At 39.2% G+C, this 18,531-nt stretch overlaps 2 protein-coding genes across 3 annotated transcripts; both read left to right on the top strand.

The window, feature by feature from the left end:
• Positions 1 to 269: 269 nt before the first annotated feature.
• On the top strand, positions 270 to 8,945 carry hcrtr2 (hypocretin (orexin) receptor 2). 2 transcript variants are annotated; one of them, XM_088384775.1, is made up of 7 exons: positions 270 to 3,405; positions 5,033 to 5,211; positions 5,446 to 5,689; positions 6,652 to 6,767; positions 6,858 to 7,078; positions 7,181 to 7,302; positions 7,800 to 8,945. In XM_088384775.1, the coding sequence occupies exons 1-7, from the start codon at positions 3,201 to 3,203 to the stop codon at positions 7,976 to 7,978; spliced, it is 1,266 nt and encodes a 421-aa protein (XP_088240901.1). In that variant the 5' UTR covers positions 270 to 3,200; the 3' UTR covers positions 7,979 to 8,945. The 2 variants fall into 2 exon arrangements, with proteins under 2 accessions (XP_088240901.1, XP_088240902.1); XM_088384776.1 differs by having other exon boundaries at positions 3,280 to 3,854.
• Positions 8,946 to 13,924: 4,979 nt separating this feature from the next.
• On the top strand, positions 13,925 to 17,686 carry gfral (GDNF family receptor alpha like). The gene is made up of 9 exons (XM_088385300.1): positions 13,925 to 13,984; positions 14,604 to 14,720; positions 14,976 to 15,104; positions 15,255 to 15,311; positions 15,390 to 15,702; positions 16,052 to 16,308; positions 16,373 to 16,453; positions 16,556 to 16,634; positions 17,526 to 17,686. The coding sequence occupies exons 1-9, from the start codon at positions 13,948 to 13,950 to the stop codon at positions 17,614 to 17,616; spliced, it is 1,161 nt and encodes a 386-aa protein (XP_088241426.1). The 5' UTR covers positions 13,925 to 13,947; the 3' UTR covers positions 17,617 to 17,686.
• Positions 17,687 to 18,531: the final 845 nt, after the last annotated feature.

Here is an 18,531-nt window from a genome sequence, read left to right as displayed (position 1 = left end):
GAAAGAGAAAAATATATGTAAAGTTAATGCATACACGAGGAGTGGCTACTCTTGACTTTATTCTTTTGCTCAAGGAGACGTGTAGAAGACTCTCCATTTATGAAAAATTTATTAAAATACTCAAAACAAGCTTGGACATGAATAATGTTTTTCAAGTATATTGAAGATATTGAAGGCACATTGAAATGAGTCTTCTCTTTCACCTATTAATGATAAAGGAGTAAATGGGAGTCCATTCAATGATACTTTTAGTCAGTGGAGCTAAAGATCAAACCAATAACCTTCAGGCTGGGAAAACCACTCAATAACCTGGAGTGAATATTCACATTATATGTGTGTTGGCGTAAACCTGTTAGTGTTGGAACAATGGAAATATTTTATAAATTTGCAAGTGAAAATATATAAACCCTTTGTAGTTAGCTGGATTTCTGTAGAAATGTTTTTATTGACAGCGCTTCCTTCTTCTGTGGTGTTCCTTGTTCAATTTTTTTTTAGATATCAGTTTTGTCAACAGAGGTTTCTGCAATTCTAAGGCTTTTCTTTTAACCTCATTGAGCATTCTGCGCTGTACTTTTGCAGTTATCTAAAATGATGAAGACAGCCATTCATTGGGCGACTATAGCAACAGTGCGATTCCATTTCTAAGCAATCTTTCTTGCAAAGGACTGATGCATATCATGTCTTTTTGTGTACTTCCACCTTAGAATAAGTTTACAATTTTAACTGGAGGTACACTGAGACCATTTTTGTGCAAGGCAGGGTTGCCCAGCAATGCTTCCAGAAAATAGAAAACTCAAAACTGCTCTGTGTGTTGTTTTTTTTTTTTTTTTTCCAATATGGCAAACGCTATAGGTGATTTCTAATCGTTAAAAAGACACACCTGAAAGGCAATAGAAACTGCACTATATTTTTTTCACATTTTTGTTATCTGGCTCGGAAGTGTGTGGTCCTATGCGGGTAGCACAGATGAAAAATTGTGACTCCCTCCAGCATTTAAGTTTCCCTCTCTTGAACCTGAGCGAAATGAGTCACACAACAAACAGTATGCTGCATACAATTCTCCAACGAAATTAACCTACATAGACGAGAGATTGATGTTCTTCTGCAGATTTCTGAGCGAGAACAAGCATATTCAGGATTCCATCTGAGGGACACCTGTCATGCTTAGTAGTGTCATAGTCAATAATGTTCAAAAGCACTGATTTCCAAGCTTCAATACACAGAGGAGTTGTGTAAATTATATCATATCTAATGATAACGTATATGCCAGATGTCTGGCGATGATTGTTATCAAAATTGCAAGGCAGCCCTTTTTGCAAAATATGAGGTAAGGCAAATGCAATTCCATCATGATAAAGAGCCTAAAATGTCACTGTGAAGAGGAAACATGAAATGATGGCATTGCTTGAGACAGTTATTTTTTGTTTTTTTCTTTGTTTTGTATTTAGTTTTTTTATCCTAACCATATTCCGTGGTTAGAAAATGTATAACATGTGTTCATCATTTTAGAGACTCATGAAGATCACAGGCATATGCACTTGTCTTTGAATGTTGCTCCATATCGAACCGACTCAAGGTCAAAAAAAAAAAAAGAAAAAAAAGCCAAAACAGACACACACACACACATACACACATATCAAAAAATGCATATAGAAGGAATAGAAGAAGCAATGCATCGTCTCATATTCAGAGGCAACTCTGCTCCTCTCAAGCTTGCTCTCTGCTTATTATTTGAATGATTAAAACATACACGTAGATCTATATATTTGGTGCACTTGGGAGTATGTAGACTTGTCAGCAATAACTAGTCCTCAGATGGATAGCATAATGTCAGCAGTATGATTTAGAAACAGCTTCGCATTAAATGTTACATTACTTACCACGGATCGCCCTGAGGTTTGAAAACTGAAAAGAACAAAACCAAAACAAATTGCTCCCCAATCTCTTTGAGTTGATGAGGTGTCACTTGTGCAGGTAAAACAAAGCTCACTATTAAACCGTAATATTTACTTAAAAGAACAATCAATCAAAAACAAAAACAAAGAATCACAGTACGTAAGCATATTCAACAGTAATCTGCAATCTTTGCAATATGTGGTGTGCTCTCCTTGTTTCAAGCCAGCACATCTTTAACATGTTAATGAATCTTTATGACATAATACAAATAATAATAATAATAATAATAATAAATGGTCACAAAAGAAATGAATTATTATCATATTTCTTCAAGGGATATGCAGTCAGGTCAGGTAGGAGAGCCAGAGCATCCCTGTACTCCAACATTATTTATAATTGAACAGTATCTTACAGCATATTTTTTAAATGTAAAATACTATTAAATATTCACCCCACATGTAAATTAACAGGTAACACTTGACCGAAAATCTATATTCCACTTCTTTGTGAATCACATTGCATTAAAAATGAACCATAGGAATCGCAGGTGCACTGTTTTGGCGAGTACATGTCGGTCTAGACACAAAGACAGGAACACTAGATATTTATCATCAATCCCCAATACGGTACCTCAAAAACGGCCACCAGGGTCCACTTCTTTCCCCGGCTACTCATTTTCACCTGAAACAGACAGACCTACTGTGATTTACTATAATCCAAAATACAGTAATATACTGCTAAAATAAATTACAGTAGATTCATTGTAAAATAACAATAAATTACTGGCGTCCCTGTGGCAATAATTTAACAAAGAAATGCTTTACAGTGAATGTTTATGTTAAAATTGAAATGCTGTCTTCGATTTTGGCTTCAGAATTTTCTACCTGACTCCAGAGGAGTCAGTGCCTCGCCACTCACGAACCTCACCACATTCACTGTCACGTTGCATCACTGTGTATTTCCCCTGGTGTCAGTGAGTCAGTGATTAAGTCCGGTGGACACTGGCTTATCTGCTGCGTATTGCCGGGGTGCTTGTGGCCCCCAGGCACGAGAGTGAGAGAGAGAGAGAGAGAGAGAGAGAGAGAGAGAGAGAGAGAGAGAGAGAGAGAGAGAGAGAGAGAGAGAGAGAGAGAGAAGAGCACTATTCTCAGCTTGACTCTCACTTAGTGAGCTCAGCAGTACCTGTTGGCAGTCTGCACTGGCAGCATCCACACTGCGACTGTCAATATCCGATTAGACGGCGGACGCAACCCAAGCAACCAGAAGAAAAAGCAGGATTATCATACAGAAACACACTTATTATCATGTCAGGGGCCACCGGGGACTTAACGTGTGAGGGGTGTTTTTCTGCACATGGGGTCAACAGCACCGAGTCACACTCCACCGTGGATGATGATGAACTTGTACGCTACATCTGGACGGAGTATTTGCACCCCAAGCATTACGAGTGGGTTCTAATTGTGGCTTACATCTTTGTGTTCTTTGTGTCACTCATCGGCAACTCGCTTGGTGAGTTTTCTCTTTTCTTTCTCTTTTTGAATTTGCCCAATTTGATAGACTAATGTGTTTGCAAATGAATATTTTACTGAAGTAGACAGGTGCAAGGTTCAATTCTGATGTATGACATTGGAATGAGAACTCAAGACAAACTAAAAAAAAAAGCGTTGATTTCAAAAATGTGTATCCCAGAATGCAGCAGCACAAATTTGAATGCTTAGTTTTTGATCGCATTGATATGTATACATTATGCATGAACTGAATTTTTCACAATTGCATCTCATTAGCCTGTGTGAGTGTATCTATGCTGTGATTAGTGAGTGGTGAGTATAATACATGAACATTACCTATGAGTTTGAACAGTTTTTATTTCTAGTCCTTGCTGTCATCAAGGCTGATTTTTGCATCAATAAAGCACCCCTGTTAAGGTTGAGATGTCATTCATCAAGTGAGACCATACGGTAGGTTTTTCGAGTTAACCCCTTCATACATGACCACTTTGCTTTTAGCAGTTTGTCTCCTGGGCGGTCTCTCTCTCTCTGCATGACACATTATAAGATCTACAAGGGGTACAGAGGTGTCAGTTCATTAATTTCTTGGAGTGTTACAGTGTCACAATAGTTCTCAAGGGCTTTCTTTTCTATCCTTTCTCTTTTTCATTGCTGACTTAGTGCCACGTTTTCTTCTTTTATGAAACTCCAGAAGATATAATAGCCATGATTCCATACGATGAATGAGTCAGATAGATTACAAATCCACATACTGTACCGTTATATCACATTGACTGCATTCAGACTGCAAGTGTAACTGATTCCAATTAAATTCCTCCAAATCTGATTTTTAGAGCTGACTATCCACATTATTTTTAGCAAGGGTCCAAATAGAATCTGGTCCTGTTCAGACTTGGCCACAATAATGACCCATCTAACAACGATGATGTGTCATTTAGCACATGCAGTGTTCGACGTCACAAAATTGCAAAAGTGGCAACAATAAGAAAAAACATGAAGGTTTCTCACCGGAGTATTTTGGCAATATCAATGCCAAGTTGAGGCGGAGAAAATCTGAGACGTTCCCTCGTCTGTCCAGGCATTGATGTTTTCAATTTAATTAGTGTGCTTCATTTTTGATTGGTGCTCTCTGTTATGGTGCATTGGGTGGACTGACGTAACAGTCAGTCATAATGGATTAGTGTGTATGGAGCTGGTCAGACTGAGATGCATCCTGTTCAAATGCAATATGAAATTTCCTCCAGAATGTGGTTTTAATCCGTTTTTCAAGAAAATCTGCTTTGTGATTGTTCAGACTACACGAAAGAGACATCCAGTTTCCACTGGTTTGGGCTAAGAAGCAGACTTGGACTGAAAGTTTGAAAACGATCATTGATTTTCCAAATAACCTTTACCAATGAGCGTAATTATATTTGGAATAATTTGTGACAGAGTTCAAACTATCTGTAACATTTTTGACTAACCACTGGGACAATACTTTAATTCTCATTCTAAATGTCATCCAAACAGTCCAATGCTCAGTTCAATATGAACCAGTTAAAACAAATTGATGCACTACAGAAATAACATTTTCCAATGCGATAGCCTGTCTTGGACATTGCTCCAATTGGGCATTTTCTTTCTTTCAGTTTGTTTTGCAGTATGGAAAAATCGCCACATGCGTACTGTGACCAACTATTTCATAGTGAATCTTTCATTCGCTGATGTCTTGGTGACCATCATCTGCCTTCCTGCAAGTCTAGTAGTTGACATCACGGAGACATGGTTCTTTGGACAGACGCTTTGCAAAGTTGTGCCCTATCTGCAGGTAAGAGGCCAACTCATGAAGGCGGATGATCTCTAAAACTATACTCAAGATGCGTTGTTGGCATTTGTATACCCTGCCTTTGCCCGGTCAGCAAGAATTGGTTTCAGGTCACCAATGACCGTAATAACAATCAACAAGACTCAAAATTAATCTTAAATCTCAACACAACATTGTCTTAGTTTGAGATTATGAATTGTGGTTGACTTGTCCGATGTTCCCTGGCTTACTTTTTAGACTATCTCCGTCTCGGTGTCAGTCCTGACACTGAGCTGCATTGCGCAAGACCGCTGGTACGCCATCTGCCACCCACTGATGTTCAAAAGCACAGCCAAGAGAGCTTGCAAGAGCATTGTTATCATCTGGATGGTGTCATGCATCATCATGATACCTCAAGCCATCGTGATGGAGAGCAGCAGTCTGGTGCCAGCTCTCCAAAACAAAACTAGTTTGTTCACCGTGTGCGATGAACACTGGGAAGGTGCGTGACGGACCAATCTATCCATCTTTATGTTTTTTTGGGGTTATAGTTGACAGTGGAAGACATTACATCAATAAAAAAAAAAATAGGAGAATGCAATACACTCCACACTGAAACGTCAGCGTCAAATCCACATTTTAAATCAAGATTATAAAATTATAATCATAATTTAAATGCTTCAAGTCAGGTGCATGAACAAATACGGTGAACCACAACTCTGAAGGAATACTGTCCGAATCTTTTATCACGTGAAAGCAGCTCACTGATGTAGCAGGTGTCAAAGTACAAGTGAAATTTATTTATTTGAAGATTAATGAAGGTTTAAAATTGACCAGAACAGTTTCACAGACTCAGCTACATCAAGAGATATTGTTTAGATATTGATCTACCGCTATAGTGATTCATTACACTCTTGACACCCGAAAGATGAGAATCTGTTACTATGTGGGAGGAAGAAGTGTGAAGCCGGAGAGGAGAAGGGTGGGCCATCAAAATCAACAAAGGTGCTCCTAACAACTGTGAAATCTGTGAGCTGGTGACACAGCTGTTGTGTAGCGTCTTTTGTCACGACGTAGAAAATCCAATGACCCTGCGGGATATATTGCTATTTTTATAGCTCAAAGATGTAGAAATGTGTCAGTAGATGTTGCCAGATGAAGAAGCATTTATCTTTAAGAGTTTTAACAATTCACAAGTCCACAGCAAAAATGAAGTCTTCATTTTACACGATTTTGAAGCCTCATCTTATTTTATGCAGGGTTGTTTGTGTTTCCCGTTACAGGCACTTAACATACTGACAAGCTTACAAATAGTTAGGTCCACAAATTGATGTCACATTTGTTAAAAATTGTTTTTAAGTTGAAAATTCAATCTGGTTTTGATTTCTTTAATGTGCAACACATCAACTTGCCAATTTCTCAAAGTCAAGTGAGTGATATGCTTTTTGTCTCTTCTTCTTTCAGCTGAGATCTACCCCAAGGTGTATCACAGCTGTTTTTTCATTGTCACATACTTTGCACCATTGTGTCTCATGTTGCTGGCCTACATCCAGATCTGTCACAAGTTGTGGTGTCAACAGGTGATTGGATTTCGCCCCCAAATTGAGCTTCTGCCACACTTTTCTGAGCCATGTAATGTACTTTACGCTTATTGTATCTGTGTTTGACAGATTCCTGGCAGCACGTCAATGCTGCAGAGGAAGTGGAAGACCATGCAGTGCTCAGCGGCAGCTGCAGGCCCAGGAGAGTCCGTGCGGGTCAAGACTAGTACCGTCTGTGCTGAGATCAAACAGATCCGGGCACGGCGCAAAACGGCTCGTATGCTCATAGTGGTGCTCTTTGTGTTTGCCCTGTGCTACCTGCCAATCAGCGTACTCAATGTGATGAAAAGGTATCAGTCACTTCTGTTGAGAAATATATCAACACAAGCTCATCTTGGTGACTCAAAATAAGCAAAAATGTCTCATTCTTTTATTGCTATTGATATCTGCAGAGTCTTTGGGACCTTCAAGAACACGAGTGACCGAGAGACAGTGTATGCTTGGTTTACTTTCTCACACTGGCTCATATATGCCAATAGCGCACTCAATCCCATCATCTACAATTTCCTCAGTGGTGAGTTTGTTCACACGCCTCGTAGACTGCTTGAGCACTAGCTCCCTGCTGCCCTCTAGTGCAGTGTTTTCCAACCCTAATTGAACCAAAGCACCCTCTTTAGATAAAAAAAAAAATCACACCAACAAACCAAAAGCATGAGTCGTGAAATATTGATGATTTCATTTTACTTGTATTGCTTTAATATTAAATTAAATTAAAATGTATCCATGTTACCGATTGATTGATTTTAATTTCACATGTAGAGTCCAATTATCAAACATACCCAAGATGGTGGCAAGGAATAGGAATGATGGTCTCATTTTCAAATATGATTGGAAATTAATATTCAGTTTTTATGTCTTTAAACTGATTTTTCATGCTTAAATGCTTTGGCTTTTCTCATCACAGTTAATTTCAGTTTCAAGTGAATTTGCCATAAAGTCATCAAGAATAATTGATGGAACAAATAGTGTTTCAAAACATCATGTTTGATCATGTCTCATGGTCTTTCTCAGGGAAGTTCCGTGAGGAGTTCAAAGCAGCTTTTTCTTGCCATTGTCACGGGCAAGGCCAAGAGAGACCGAAGAGAATAAGCACCCGAATGAGCACCGACAGTCGAAAGTCGCTTTCCACTCACATTCACAACATGGACAATGTGTCACACATATCAGAACTAGTGTTGGCTCGTGAGTGAACGATTCGCTAAAAAAAACGAAGTTGTTTTCCAGTGAGCGAGAGTGAACGAATCACTCCCTAAAGTGATTGGTCCTTTTTTCAGTTCATATGACTTCAACCAGTAGGTGTTGGTAATGCGCATTGAAGCTGGTGCCACCTCGCCCAAAAACAAAACGAAGAAGAAAATGACGTAACTTCGCGTTCACGAACGAGTCGTGAATTGCATTTCCCGTTCCCCAACTGAACGGATTTGTGAGTGAACGAGTCAGTGATTTGCATTTTCAGTTCATCGCGAGAACAGATCAGTGAAGGAACGAATCCTGATTTTGCCGTTCGCGAACGAGTCAATGGGTGAACCGCCTTCCCGTGCATCAACGGATCAGTCAGTGAACGTGTTGCGTCTCCCTCCTGGCGTGAACTATGTAAGCCAGAATGTAAATTTACGATTTGCCAAGAAAAGAAAGAACCACTCACTGACACACCACTTCTTTGATGCACGTTTTCCCCAAGCTAACGGCTAACTTTATTGCATGAAGGGATGCGCCGTTATGCAAAAACGGGGAGAATATGCTTCTGTTTGGGTCATCTTGATTTTCTAACACTTATAGGAGTTTTTAAATAACGTGTATGCATATATACCCCCAAATATTGTTGTCCAATATATCTACTGCAATTTCACATGAGATTGCTGGTTTGAAATTAATTTTAATATTATTATCATTTTTAAATAAACATTTACGTTAAAACTTGTCTGGTGTTTTATTCCTTGTTTTTATATTCGCCAATTAAAACATAAAAATCAGACATTTGGTTAACTGCTTTATATGACAATATGTGTTTTACGTTGTTATATGAGTTGGTGTCCCCCAAAATAAACAAATGTCGGCATAACAGATTTTTTTTCCAACCTTTTATTCAAACACAAACACGTTCGGTATAATAACACCATCAACTAATAAATGAATGAATAAATAAGAAAGTGTAGCGAACGATTCAGTGAACAATTCTTTTGAACAAGTCTTTTGAGTGAACCGATTCTAAAGATTGTTCACTTAAAACTGGAATGCACATCACTAGTACAAAAAAATGCCGACTTCCAAGGGCTCCAAGGTCGGAATAGCCAACTGGTTAGTAGCATGGGCTCTCGCTCGGGAAGACCCTGGTTCGAGTTCAGGTGTCAGCATATCCCTAAATGTGCTTTTAGAATTGGAACCTTGCTTTGTATGCATATGCAAAGAAATGGAAGTTTTTATATGTAATTACATAAAGTGGCCCCGCCCACAAGTTGGCGGCGCAAACCAATGGATATATTGGAAACATATTGGAACGCGGCCCCGAGGACTAGAGCTTGACACCTGTGACCTTTGACCATGATATTTCCCTAATAAATTGGCCTGTGATTAGGTACACTTGAAAATGGCGGTGTACCTAATGGAGTGTCCGCGTGGTTCCCTCGTTAAGTGCAGCTGCGTGAAAAGTTTTAGCTCCTGCAGAACGTGAAAGGAGCTAAAACTTTTCACGCAGGTGCGCTTAACGAGGGTAACTTGGAAAACATATTGGAACGCGGCCCCGAGGACTAGAGTTTGACACATGTGACCTTTGACCATGGTATTTCCCTAATAAAGTGGCCTGTTATTAGGTACACTTGAAAATGGTGGTGTACCTAATGGAGTGTCCGTGTGATTCCCTCGTTAAGTGCAGCTGCGTGAAAAGTTTTAGCTCCTGCAGAACGTGAAAGGAGCTAAAACTTTTCACGCAGGTGCGCTTAACGAGGGTCACTTGGAAAACATATTGGAACGCGGCCCCGAGGACTAGAGCTTGACACCTGTGACCTTTCACCATGATATTTCCTTAATAAAGTGGCCTGTTATTAGGTACACTTGAAAATGGCGGTGTACCTAATGGAGTGTCCGTGTGATTACCTCGTTAAGTGCAGCTGCGTGAAAAGTTTTAGCTCCTGCAGAACGTGAAAGGAGCTAAAACTTTTCACGCAGGTGCGCTTAACGAGGGTCACTTGGAAAACATATTGGAACGCGGCCCGGAGGACTAGAGCTTGACACCTGTGACATTTGACCATGATACTATCCCTAATAAAGTGGCCTGTTATTAGGTACACCTGAAAATACCTAATAGAGTGTCCGAATGAGAAGTTAGCGGAGCAAATTAATGGATCATTAGCTCCGCTAAATTGGGGGTGGAGCCAGCCTATGTATTTACACAATTACTTGCATTTGTTTGCATATGCATACAAAGAGAGGTTCCAATTCTAAAAGCACAACTGGGTGTATGCTCACACCTGGGCTCGAACCAAGTTCTTTCCAAGCAAGAACGCATGTCACTAACCAGTCGGCTATTTCGACCTGGAAACTGTTCACTGTTTGCACTCTTTTGTACTAGTGATGTGCATCCCAGTTAAGTGATCTGAATCTTTAGAATCGGTTCAACTCAAAATATTTGTTCAAAATAATCGTTTACTGAATCGTTCGATACACTTTCTTATTTATTTATTTATTTATTGATTGATTGATTTTTTTACCTCGTGTAGTGTACCTATTGAAGTGTCCATGAGGTGTACCTAATCACAGGCCACTTCATTAGGGAAAAACCTTACGTGAAAGTGAAAGGTGCCACACCCGCCCTCATCCCCACCTCCTGATTGGCTGTTTGATCTGTGACGTCATTCGGACACTCCATTAGGTACACCGCTGGCTTACATAGTTCACGCCAGGAGGGAGACGCAACACGTTCACTGACTGATCCATTGATGCACGGGAAGGCAGTTCACCCATTGACTCGTTCGCGAACGGGAAAGTCAGGATTCGTTCCCTCACTGATCCGTTCTTGCGATGAACTGGAAATGCAAATCACTCACTCACTGACTCGTTCACTCACAGATCCGTTCTGTTGGGGAACGGGAAATGCAATTCACAACTCGTTCGTGAACGGGAACTTTTTCTTCTTCGTTTTGTTTTACGGCCAGGTGGTACCAGCTTCAATGCGTATTACCGACACCTACTGGTTGAAGTCATATGAATTGAAAAAAGTACTTTAGAAAGTGATTCGTTCACTCTCGCGCACTGAAAGAAATTCGTTATTTCGAAAACGAATCGTTCACTCACCAGCCAACACGATTGTGTACTTACCCAACGCGCGCGGAACAAAATACTGAACGGATAAGAATGACTTGAAGTTAAAGAGGGATACCCGCCGAGTTTGCCACGTTTCGCGAGTGGCTCCGTCGCTGCATTCCAACACCTCAGAATAGGTTCGACTCCCCACCCCTGTGAAATGCGCTCAGTGTGAGTGTACATTGCGCGCTTCTCTCAAAGGGGAAAAGAATAAGTCAGTTTAGCAAGTTTTTACTTTCTTTTTTGTTATTTACTAGTCTAGGCAGTTCTAAAACACCAGCTCGGATGCTTGATACATATTAGATGAGGTAAAAACAAAAATCCCGTCATTTACTTCATATGGTGTACCGGCACAAAAGTTTGCAGTGCTGAGGACATGTGGAGCCATAGAACGACGTTATTTCGAAGCACCGATGGCCGAGCGGTTGGGCACATTGACTGTGTTGGCTCGTGGGTGAACGATTCGTTCAAAGGAACGAATCTTTTCAGTGAACAAGAGTGAACAAATCACTTCCTAAAGTGATTGGTTCTTTTTTCAGTTCATATGACTTCAACCAGTAGATGTCGATAGTGCGTATTGAAGCTGGTGCAACCTCGCCGTAAAACAAAACGAAGAAAATGACTTCAACTGAATCTAAAGATTCAGTTCCCTTAAAAGAACTGGAATGCACATAACTAATCAGAACAAACAGTGTAAGATCATCAGCAGGTTTAGGGCTCTATTGGGGACAAATATTGCCCTCTATTTTATTACACACTCACTTTACGGATTATATAAAATGTGATAAAAAAAAAACTTTAAGTGATGAAAAACAGACAAGACACACCTGACGCATCTACCTCGATGAAATCAATTCATATTGGATTTCATTCGGTTTTTATTTTAAATCGATAGGGATCTTTCTTTGACATAATTCAAATGATAGTCCTTGAACCAAATTGCTGATTAGCAGCCCTTTGTGGATTAATGTGAGTTGCCTCAAACATCTTTGGTGGACTGCAATTTCAAATTATCATTGGAAATTTGCATTAGTATGGACGAATTATCTTTAAAGCCTTGGAATCTAATCTTGGATTCCAATTTGGAACCTTGCTTGCCGATTCTTTTGTTCGTTGAAAATAAAAAATAAAAAAGTTTGGACATACTTGCTTATGCTATGAATTAAGTCTAAGATTTGTTAAGGTGAATGTTTTATGATTTTTTCAATCTTTAGTTTGATATTCTTACACAGAGTGTTTAAAGGAATTTCTGTAGATTCTACATTCACAAGCTTGTTGACTTTGTTATTATGATGTCATCGTTGTTAATGGTACCAAAAAAGAGATGATTTCTACTGCTTTGCACTTTTTGTAAACTAGCTTATGCCGTTGTCTTACTTAGTGAACACTTGTCTTGCTTGCAATTAGGACTTGTTAAATGTCTGTACAGTTCTATGAAACCTTTTTTTTTTTTTTTTTTTTAATTTATTTAACCGCCACCCTCCCAAAAAATCTTATTTTATCTATGAAAAGATGACGATGGGCCTGGCAAGTGGTAAATTCATACAGAAGGTTGATGTTAGGTACAAAATAAATTATGGAAGGGAAAATTGCAAGGACTTGTTCATCTAGCATATTCCAAAGCACATTTCACTAAACATGTTTTTAAATCCACCGGGGCCTTTTTTTTTTTGGTATCCTAATTCAGCAGTGGATTAATCTTGCTATTTAAGCTCCTGCTTTTCTCAGTGGAGAAAAAGTTTCGGTTCAAATCATGACACTATAAAAACTTCCTCTCATGAAACAGTTTGAAGGATGTCATTTGTGATGCATGCAAGAAGTAAATGTTCTACAGCTCATGGAAGGAAATGTTCTCTATCAAACATGGCACGTTTTGGTGGCATCACTTTCTCTTCTAGCTCAGATAAATGCGGAATTAGACAATGCGGGTGGATTTTTTTTTTTTTTTTTTTTTTTACTGGTGGGAATGGGCTTCCATAGATATGAGATGGAACAGATATCTAGAAAAACTGATCTCAGATCAACCTAATGTTAGTCACATAATATTTTTCTCCTCTTTACAGGATGTATTCTAATGCACATGGTGTACGTATATGTAAAAATGTTGTTGCATCAAAATGTATGAATCCTTTGGTGAATGTTATTTATTTTTGAGTGGCTTAATAAATGCATTCCTTTTGATCTGACTGATACCTGACCCAGTTCTTCAGAACAACCATAAGTAATGCTTGACCGACAAGAGCATCCCTTTATATTTTTTTCTTTCTTTTTTTTGTCTTTCAGTCTTTCTTCTTTTTTTAAACCTGATTGATTGATAGAATTTTATTCATCCCACAGCGGGGAAATTTACCTGTCACAGCAGCGCATATGAGTGCAACAAGAATATGAGTGCAAGAATAAAACAAGTGCCAGAATTACAAAAAAGGGTAAATAACAGACAAGGACAAACACAAGTTCTGCTAGTAGAGACGAAACACAGTCCTTTTATCAGGTGGCATGCATGTTATAAAGTGTGCTCTTCAGCTGATTGGTCCTTTTATGATACAACAGATTTTCTGTGAAACAGGGGCATTTGAAATATTCCCTCTCGTATAGTCATGCTCTACGTGAGACCAAAATGAGACCTTGAATAAATGAATAGGTTAATAAGCCTTGGGGTGTTCATTTAATGTATGCTACTTACCCTATCATGGATTTGAGGGGGAAGGCCCGGAAGGGATTACTATATATTTTTCATTTATATTGTGCAAGGTGCAGGCTCTCTGTAAATGCATTTGTACTCAATGTGGGCGTGTATCTTAGGTTTCAGAAAAAAAGGCAGCAACAGCAGCTTAAAGCAGTGCTGTATTTGTCAGCCACCATGCAGAGAAAACATGTGCATGCTGCTGTCTTTCTTGGTGAGTCTCACTCATTCATCTTTATCATGGGAGCAGCTAAGCTTAAGATGATGTTGAAAAGTTGAAGAGTATGTGCTTGTAATAATTTGTAATAATTTTGGCAAGCCCAAAGTGATTCATATGCTCAGAAACTTAACTTGTTCAACGTAAATTTTGTTTGTCATTGGTATTTTCCCTCTGGGAACGATTGAAGCAAGATGTAAGATGTGAGCCTCTTGAGATGTGCCATAAGTCAATTATCTGGATTTTGTTTTAACATTTTTTAAATTTTTTTTATTCATGATAACATGCCAAAACTTACTTATTGTTAATAGTTGAGGGCTTTATCACTGTAACTGTATTTGTGCTTCTATGCTTTTATAAATCAATCTTAAAAAAAGTATTTAGAATGTGAGCATTTAAAATTTTACCTAGAGAGTTGAAAATGCCAAAAATGCACTCAAAGACAGTAACAGCTGGTTGCACAATAATATGAATATTAAACTGATTATTTTGTCAAAAAGCTGTCCATGTTCCAATACGCGCGTGCGCATCATCGTCACTCAGAGTTACTGGTTATGTGCCAGTGTATGAATACATTTGCCTGTGAGAATAACAATTTTTTTCTTTTGCATTTTAGGACTTCTCTTTCCTCATGTTTGCATCCTTGCCAGCATCACTACACACTCCGACTGTGCGACATGCATTTCACTTTTAAGTAAAAAGCAGGAAATGCTTTTCATCAGCCTGTGTGAGGGTAAATGTACGCTTTTCAATTGCTGCCTTTTCTCCGTAACCTCAGCACATCGGGCGCTTTCATTAAATTGCCTCTTAGCTTGAATGTCTTGGGCTATAGCCTAGAGCAAAGTCTGTATAACTCAATACTAGATAGACATTATGCTGTGACCTCAAGCCCTCCCTGTTGTGTATTCAAGAGCAGTGGGCACATAAGAACCTGTTGTACACACAAAGAAAAATGTTTTTCCATACATCTGCTCTACCTGTTTTTAAGGATGCCAAATAAAAGAGTCAGAGATGTGTAACCTGACAACCCAAGCTGTATTAGACAAATTTGCTGAGCTGCAAGGGTGTGTGTGCTCCTGGGAGGAAGACCTGCTGGCACAATGCAAGTCAAAGCCAGGTGCAGTATTCGCCACGGACAATATTGCTGTTTACCCAAGGCGATCACATGTGTGAATAAAGGCTTTTGTGGTACAAATTAGCTCCGGGAATAACAGGCTTTCATAGAATTAGATGGAACTAATTATTCTCATTGTTATTTGTACTGTAGCTCCACACAAGAGAAGCACACCGGCTGACTGGCAGTCAAGCAGTTTCAAAGAATTTGGTAATGTTTTTATGTTGTGTTTATGTGGCATTCACGTCTGATAAAGAAATGATGTGTTACATGTCTTTCTTTTTGTAGAGGATGCTGCTCGATCATGCACGCACCAAATAAGATTTTGCTTGAGTGACTCCATGTGCAACAAGCATTTGGCACCTGTCCTTCAGACTTGCATGGAGGCTCAGTGTGACCATGACAGCTGTGGCCAAGAAATGCGACGTTTCTACAATAGTGTGCCGTACGACTTAGCCGAGAGACTGGTTATGTGCGAGTGTAATCCGCCAGATGCAAGCTGCCTACAAATGAAAGCGGCAATACAAGGCAACACTTGTGGGGACCAACTTTGGATCTGTCAGGAGGCTGTGAGACGCTGTTTGGAGGAGCAGCATTGCAGGTATACAGATGCGAATACTTTTTGTTTTACCGCATCATAGATGCTTTTGTTTAAATGTACAACAAATAGTTAATGTCCACTCCTTTTGCTGTCACTTCATATGTGTTGTTGACTTTGTTTTTTTTTTTAGATATAGTTTCATTCATGTTTCATTATTTTGTATGAGGGAGGAAATAAATTGTGGTTGACCTTTACGGCTGTGGTGTCATTTTAAAATCCAAAGTGCACTTGCAAAATTCTACAATTGCATAACTGTGTGGTGAAAGGCGATTTGTTATGTTTATTCTATTTTGGTATGGTTTACAAATCTTGATTTTGAAGGTTGTGCATCCTTATGTTTGTCTTGCAGAGAATTGCTGACAAGTTTTCAAAACAAGTGCTGGACCCTCGAGGAGTCTTCTTGCAGTGAGGTTACTCTTCAAAGTGAATGTTTGCACCTCATGAATCCAGCGCTCATTCTTGGAGGAGAGTTGGACTGCAGAAAAGCCTTTGTGGCCACGCTGGGCACGACACTGCACCATCCATGCACATGTGAACAAGTACATGGTGCCGATCTCTACACATGCAGCATGATTCATGATGTGCTACACAACAGATCACACTTCAGTAAGTAAAAGATGCACCTATTGTATGTGCACTATCTTACAAGAGTACTTATATCTATTTTAAGACACCCACTGGATGAGGGATAATGGTCCCTTTATTCCTCCCCCAATCAGTGAATCTGATGAAGGTCAGAGCAGGCTATCTGGTAAATGCAAGCATTTAACACTCCACTTATGTACCTACTTTTTCATGTACTCTAAGTTTTTGTTCTGAATTTAATTGCTGCATGTCTTATGTGTCTCATCAGGTTATGTACTCTATAGCTGTGTAGCTACATTGCTGGTGGGAATTCTTGTGGTGACTGTGGCTGTTTTTCTTAAAAGACGGTGAGTCCATGAATTACCGGCAAGCAAATGGAACTCAAAACAATCAATTGGCTTACGTCCACAGTTCCAAATAATACCCCTCTATCAAATAATGTAAAGTGCATTCATTTGTTCCAAATTCAAATTATCGTCATCATAAAAACTTTATGAATCCTCAAGCGTTAAGAACCTTAACAGCTGTTTTCTGGGTTTGGTCATGTGATGTTTGAAAGCTGTGATTGGTTGTTACCTGAGCCCTCCGCACATTTAATAACATTTTCAGTTGACAGTATGTAGCAAAATGTGTTTTAAAGCTTTTCTGATTGTTTTTGCCATTTTTCCCAAGATTCCAACGCTCATAATTCAAAGCAATTCTCATGCATTCACTCACTATTTGTTTCGGCAAGGAAGCCAGGAACTAAGTCATGGAAGTGACAATATATAAAATGTTCTTATCTTTCAAGCTTGAAATAATGTAAAGTGTCACAAAATACAGTCTTGAAGAAGAGCGTTCGGCATTTTCTTTCTATTTCAAGCCTTCATAGCCTCTGTTTATGATGAGACAAAATTGGTACAATTGTCTGATCTCATTTCTTTCATCTAGCCATTCTATCTCAAGTAAGTATGTTTGACTGGGAGTGGCATAGATGAGTGTCAAGCTTCTCTTTTTTCAGTAATTGTCCATCATATGCAAAAGTGCTGATTAATGTAAAATGTGCTGCGTTCACGTTCACATCAAAGGAAAAAAAATGGACCAATGATGGCTGATAGCAAAAAACTCTTAAATTAGGACAATCATATATCAAGACACCACTGAACATGTCCCTAATAGATGCCGTGTCATTTATGCAGGTGATTTAATAAATGCCACTGAGAAAGTACGATTTTAATTGACCTTGCTTTTTGTCATAGGGTGGTGAGAAGAAACGAGACGCCAGACAAAAGCAGATTCCAGCCTCTTCAAAAAATTAATGCCGATATTACTACACAAGGTTTTCCATAAACATTAAATCAGTAAATTTTCTGAACACCTATCAGAGGATTTTTTTCCTCATCTCTTTGTCTCCATTCTCCTGCTGTGTGAAAGATGTAAGCTTACATTAAAAAGTAAAATGTAAAAAAAAAAAACAGTTACCTTGAATTTATCAGGTGTGTTCAAGGTTTCTCCAACAACATCAAAAAGTGCTCAGTGCTTTTTCAAACCCAACCAAATGTGACTTATGACAGTGATGTGGATGCAAGTGAGGCGAAACAGACCTTCTGATTTGATCAAACATTTCTCTACACTGCTCTGACTGCATGATGGGATGCAGCTGCAGTGCTGGAAACTCAGATCTCCGATATCCATTCATTATTTTACTTATCCTATTCAAGGTCAAAGGGAAACTGAAGTCTATCCCAGCTGCGTTAGGGTGAGAGGTGCAGTACACTCTGGACTGATCATTCATCTGTCACTCCCAACACTGGCACATAGAGACAACCATTCACGCCTCCAGGCAATTTAGACCTAAACATAATATTCTTTTGGACTGTGGTAGGAAACCAGAGTGCCCAGAAAGAACCCACACAAGCATGGGGAGAACATGCTAAGTCCACACTGAGAGGTGATGTGAGGCGGACGTGCTAACCACTGGTCTTTAAAAGTCCACAAGCGACCCCGTGCAGAACTATGCTATACATAGAAAGGCCTTGTGGTTTTGGAAAGAGAACACTCCTGCTAAGAGTGCAAGAAGTAAGAAAAATATAGAGGTGGGATCGTAATATTATTCTGTTTGATTTGTTCATTATATAGAAGTTTCGTATTGATTATTATTTCCAGTCGTAGATGTTTGGCCAATCCCCTCCCATCAATTTTCCACAAAGCGGCTGTTCTTTTTCTAGAAAATTTTGATTGGTGCCCTCTTGACAGGTTACTAAC

Source organism: Syngnathus floridae, chromosome 9 (assembly GCF_059516105.1).
Source record: "Syngnathus floridae isolate MCC-2025c chromosome 9, RoL_Sflo_1.0, whole genome shotgun sequence".
In the NCBI taxonomy this organism is placed as follows: domain Eukaryota; kingdom Metazoa; phylum Chordata; class Actinopteri; order Syngnathiformes; family Syngnathidae; genus Syngnathus; species Syngnathus floridae.
Note: the sequence above shows the minus strand (reverse complement) of the source record. Positions and strands in the feature narration are given on the sequence as shown.

Coding starts and splice junctions, on each gene's coding strand:
- hcrtr2 (XM_088384775.1), top strand. CDS start 3,201: ATGTCAGGGGCCACCGGGGACTTAACGTGTGAGGGGTGTTTTTCTGCA. Junction 3,406..5,032: donor ACTCATCGGCAACTCGCTTG/GTGAGTTTTCTC, acceptor TCTTTCTTTCAG/TTTGTTTTGCAGTATGGAAA. Junction 7,303..7,799: donor CATCTACAATTTCCTCAGTG/GTGAGTTTGTTC, acceptor GGTCTTTCTCAG/GGAAGTTCCGTGAGGAGTTC.
- gfral (XM_088385300.1), top strand. CDS start 13,948: ATGCAGAGAAAACATGTGCATGCTGCTGTCTTTCTTG. Junction 15,703..16,051: donor TTGGAGGAGCAGCATTGCAG/GTATACAGATGC, acceptor TTTGTCTTGCAG/AGAATTGCTGACAAGTTTTC. Junction 16,454..16,555: donor AGGTCAGAGCAGGCTATCTG/GTAAATGCAAGC, acceptor GTGTCTCATCAG/GTTATGTACTCTATAGCTGT.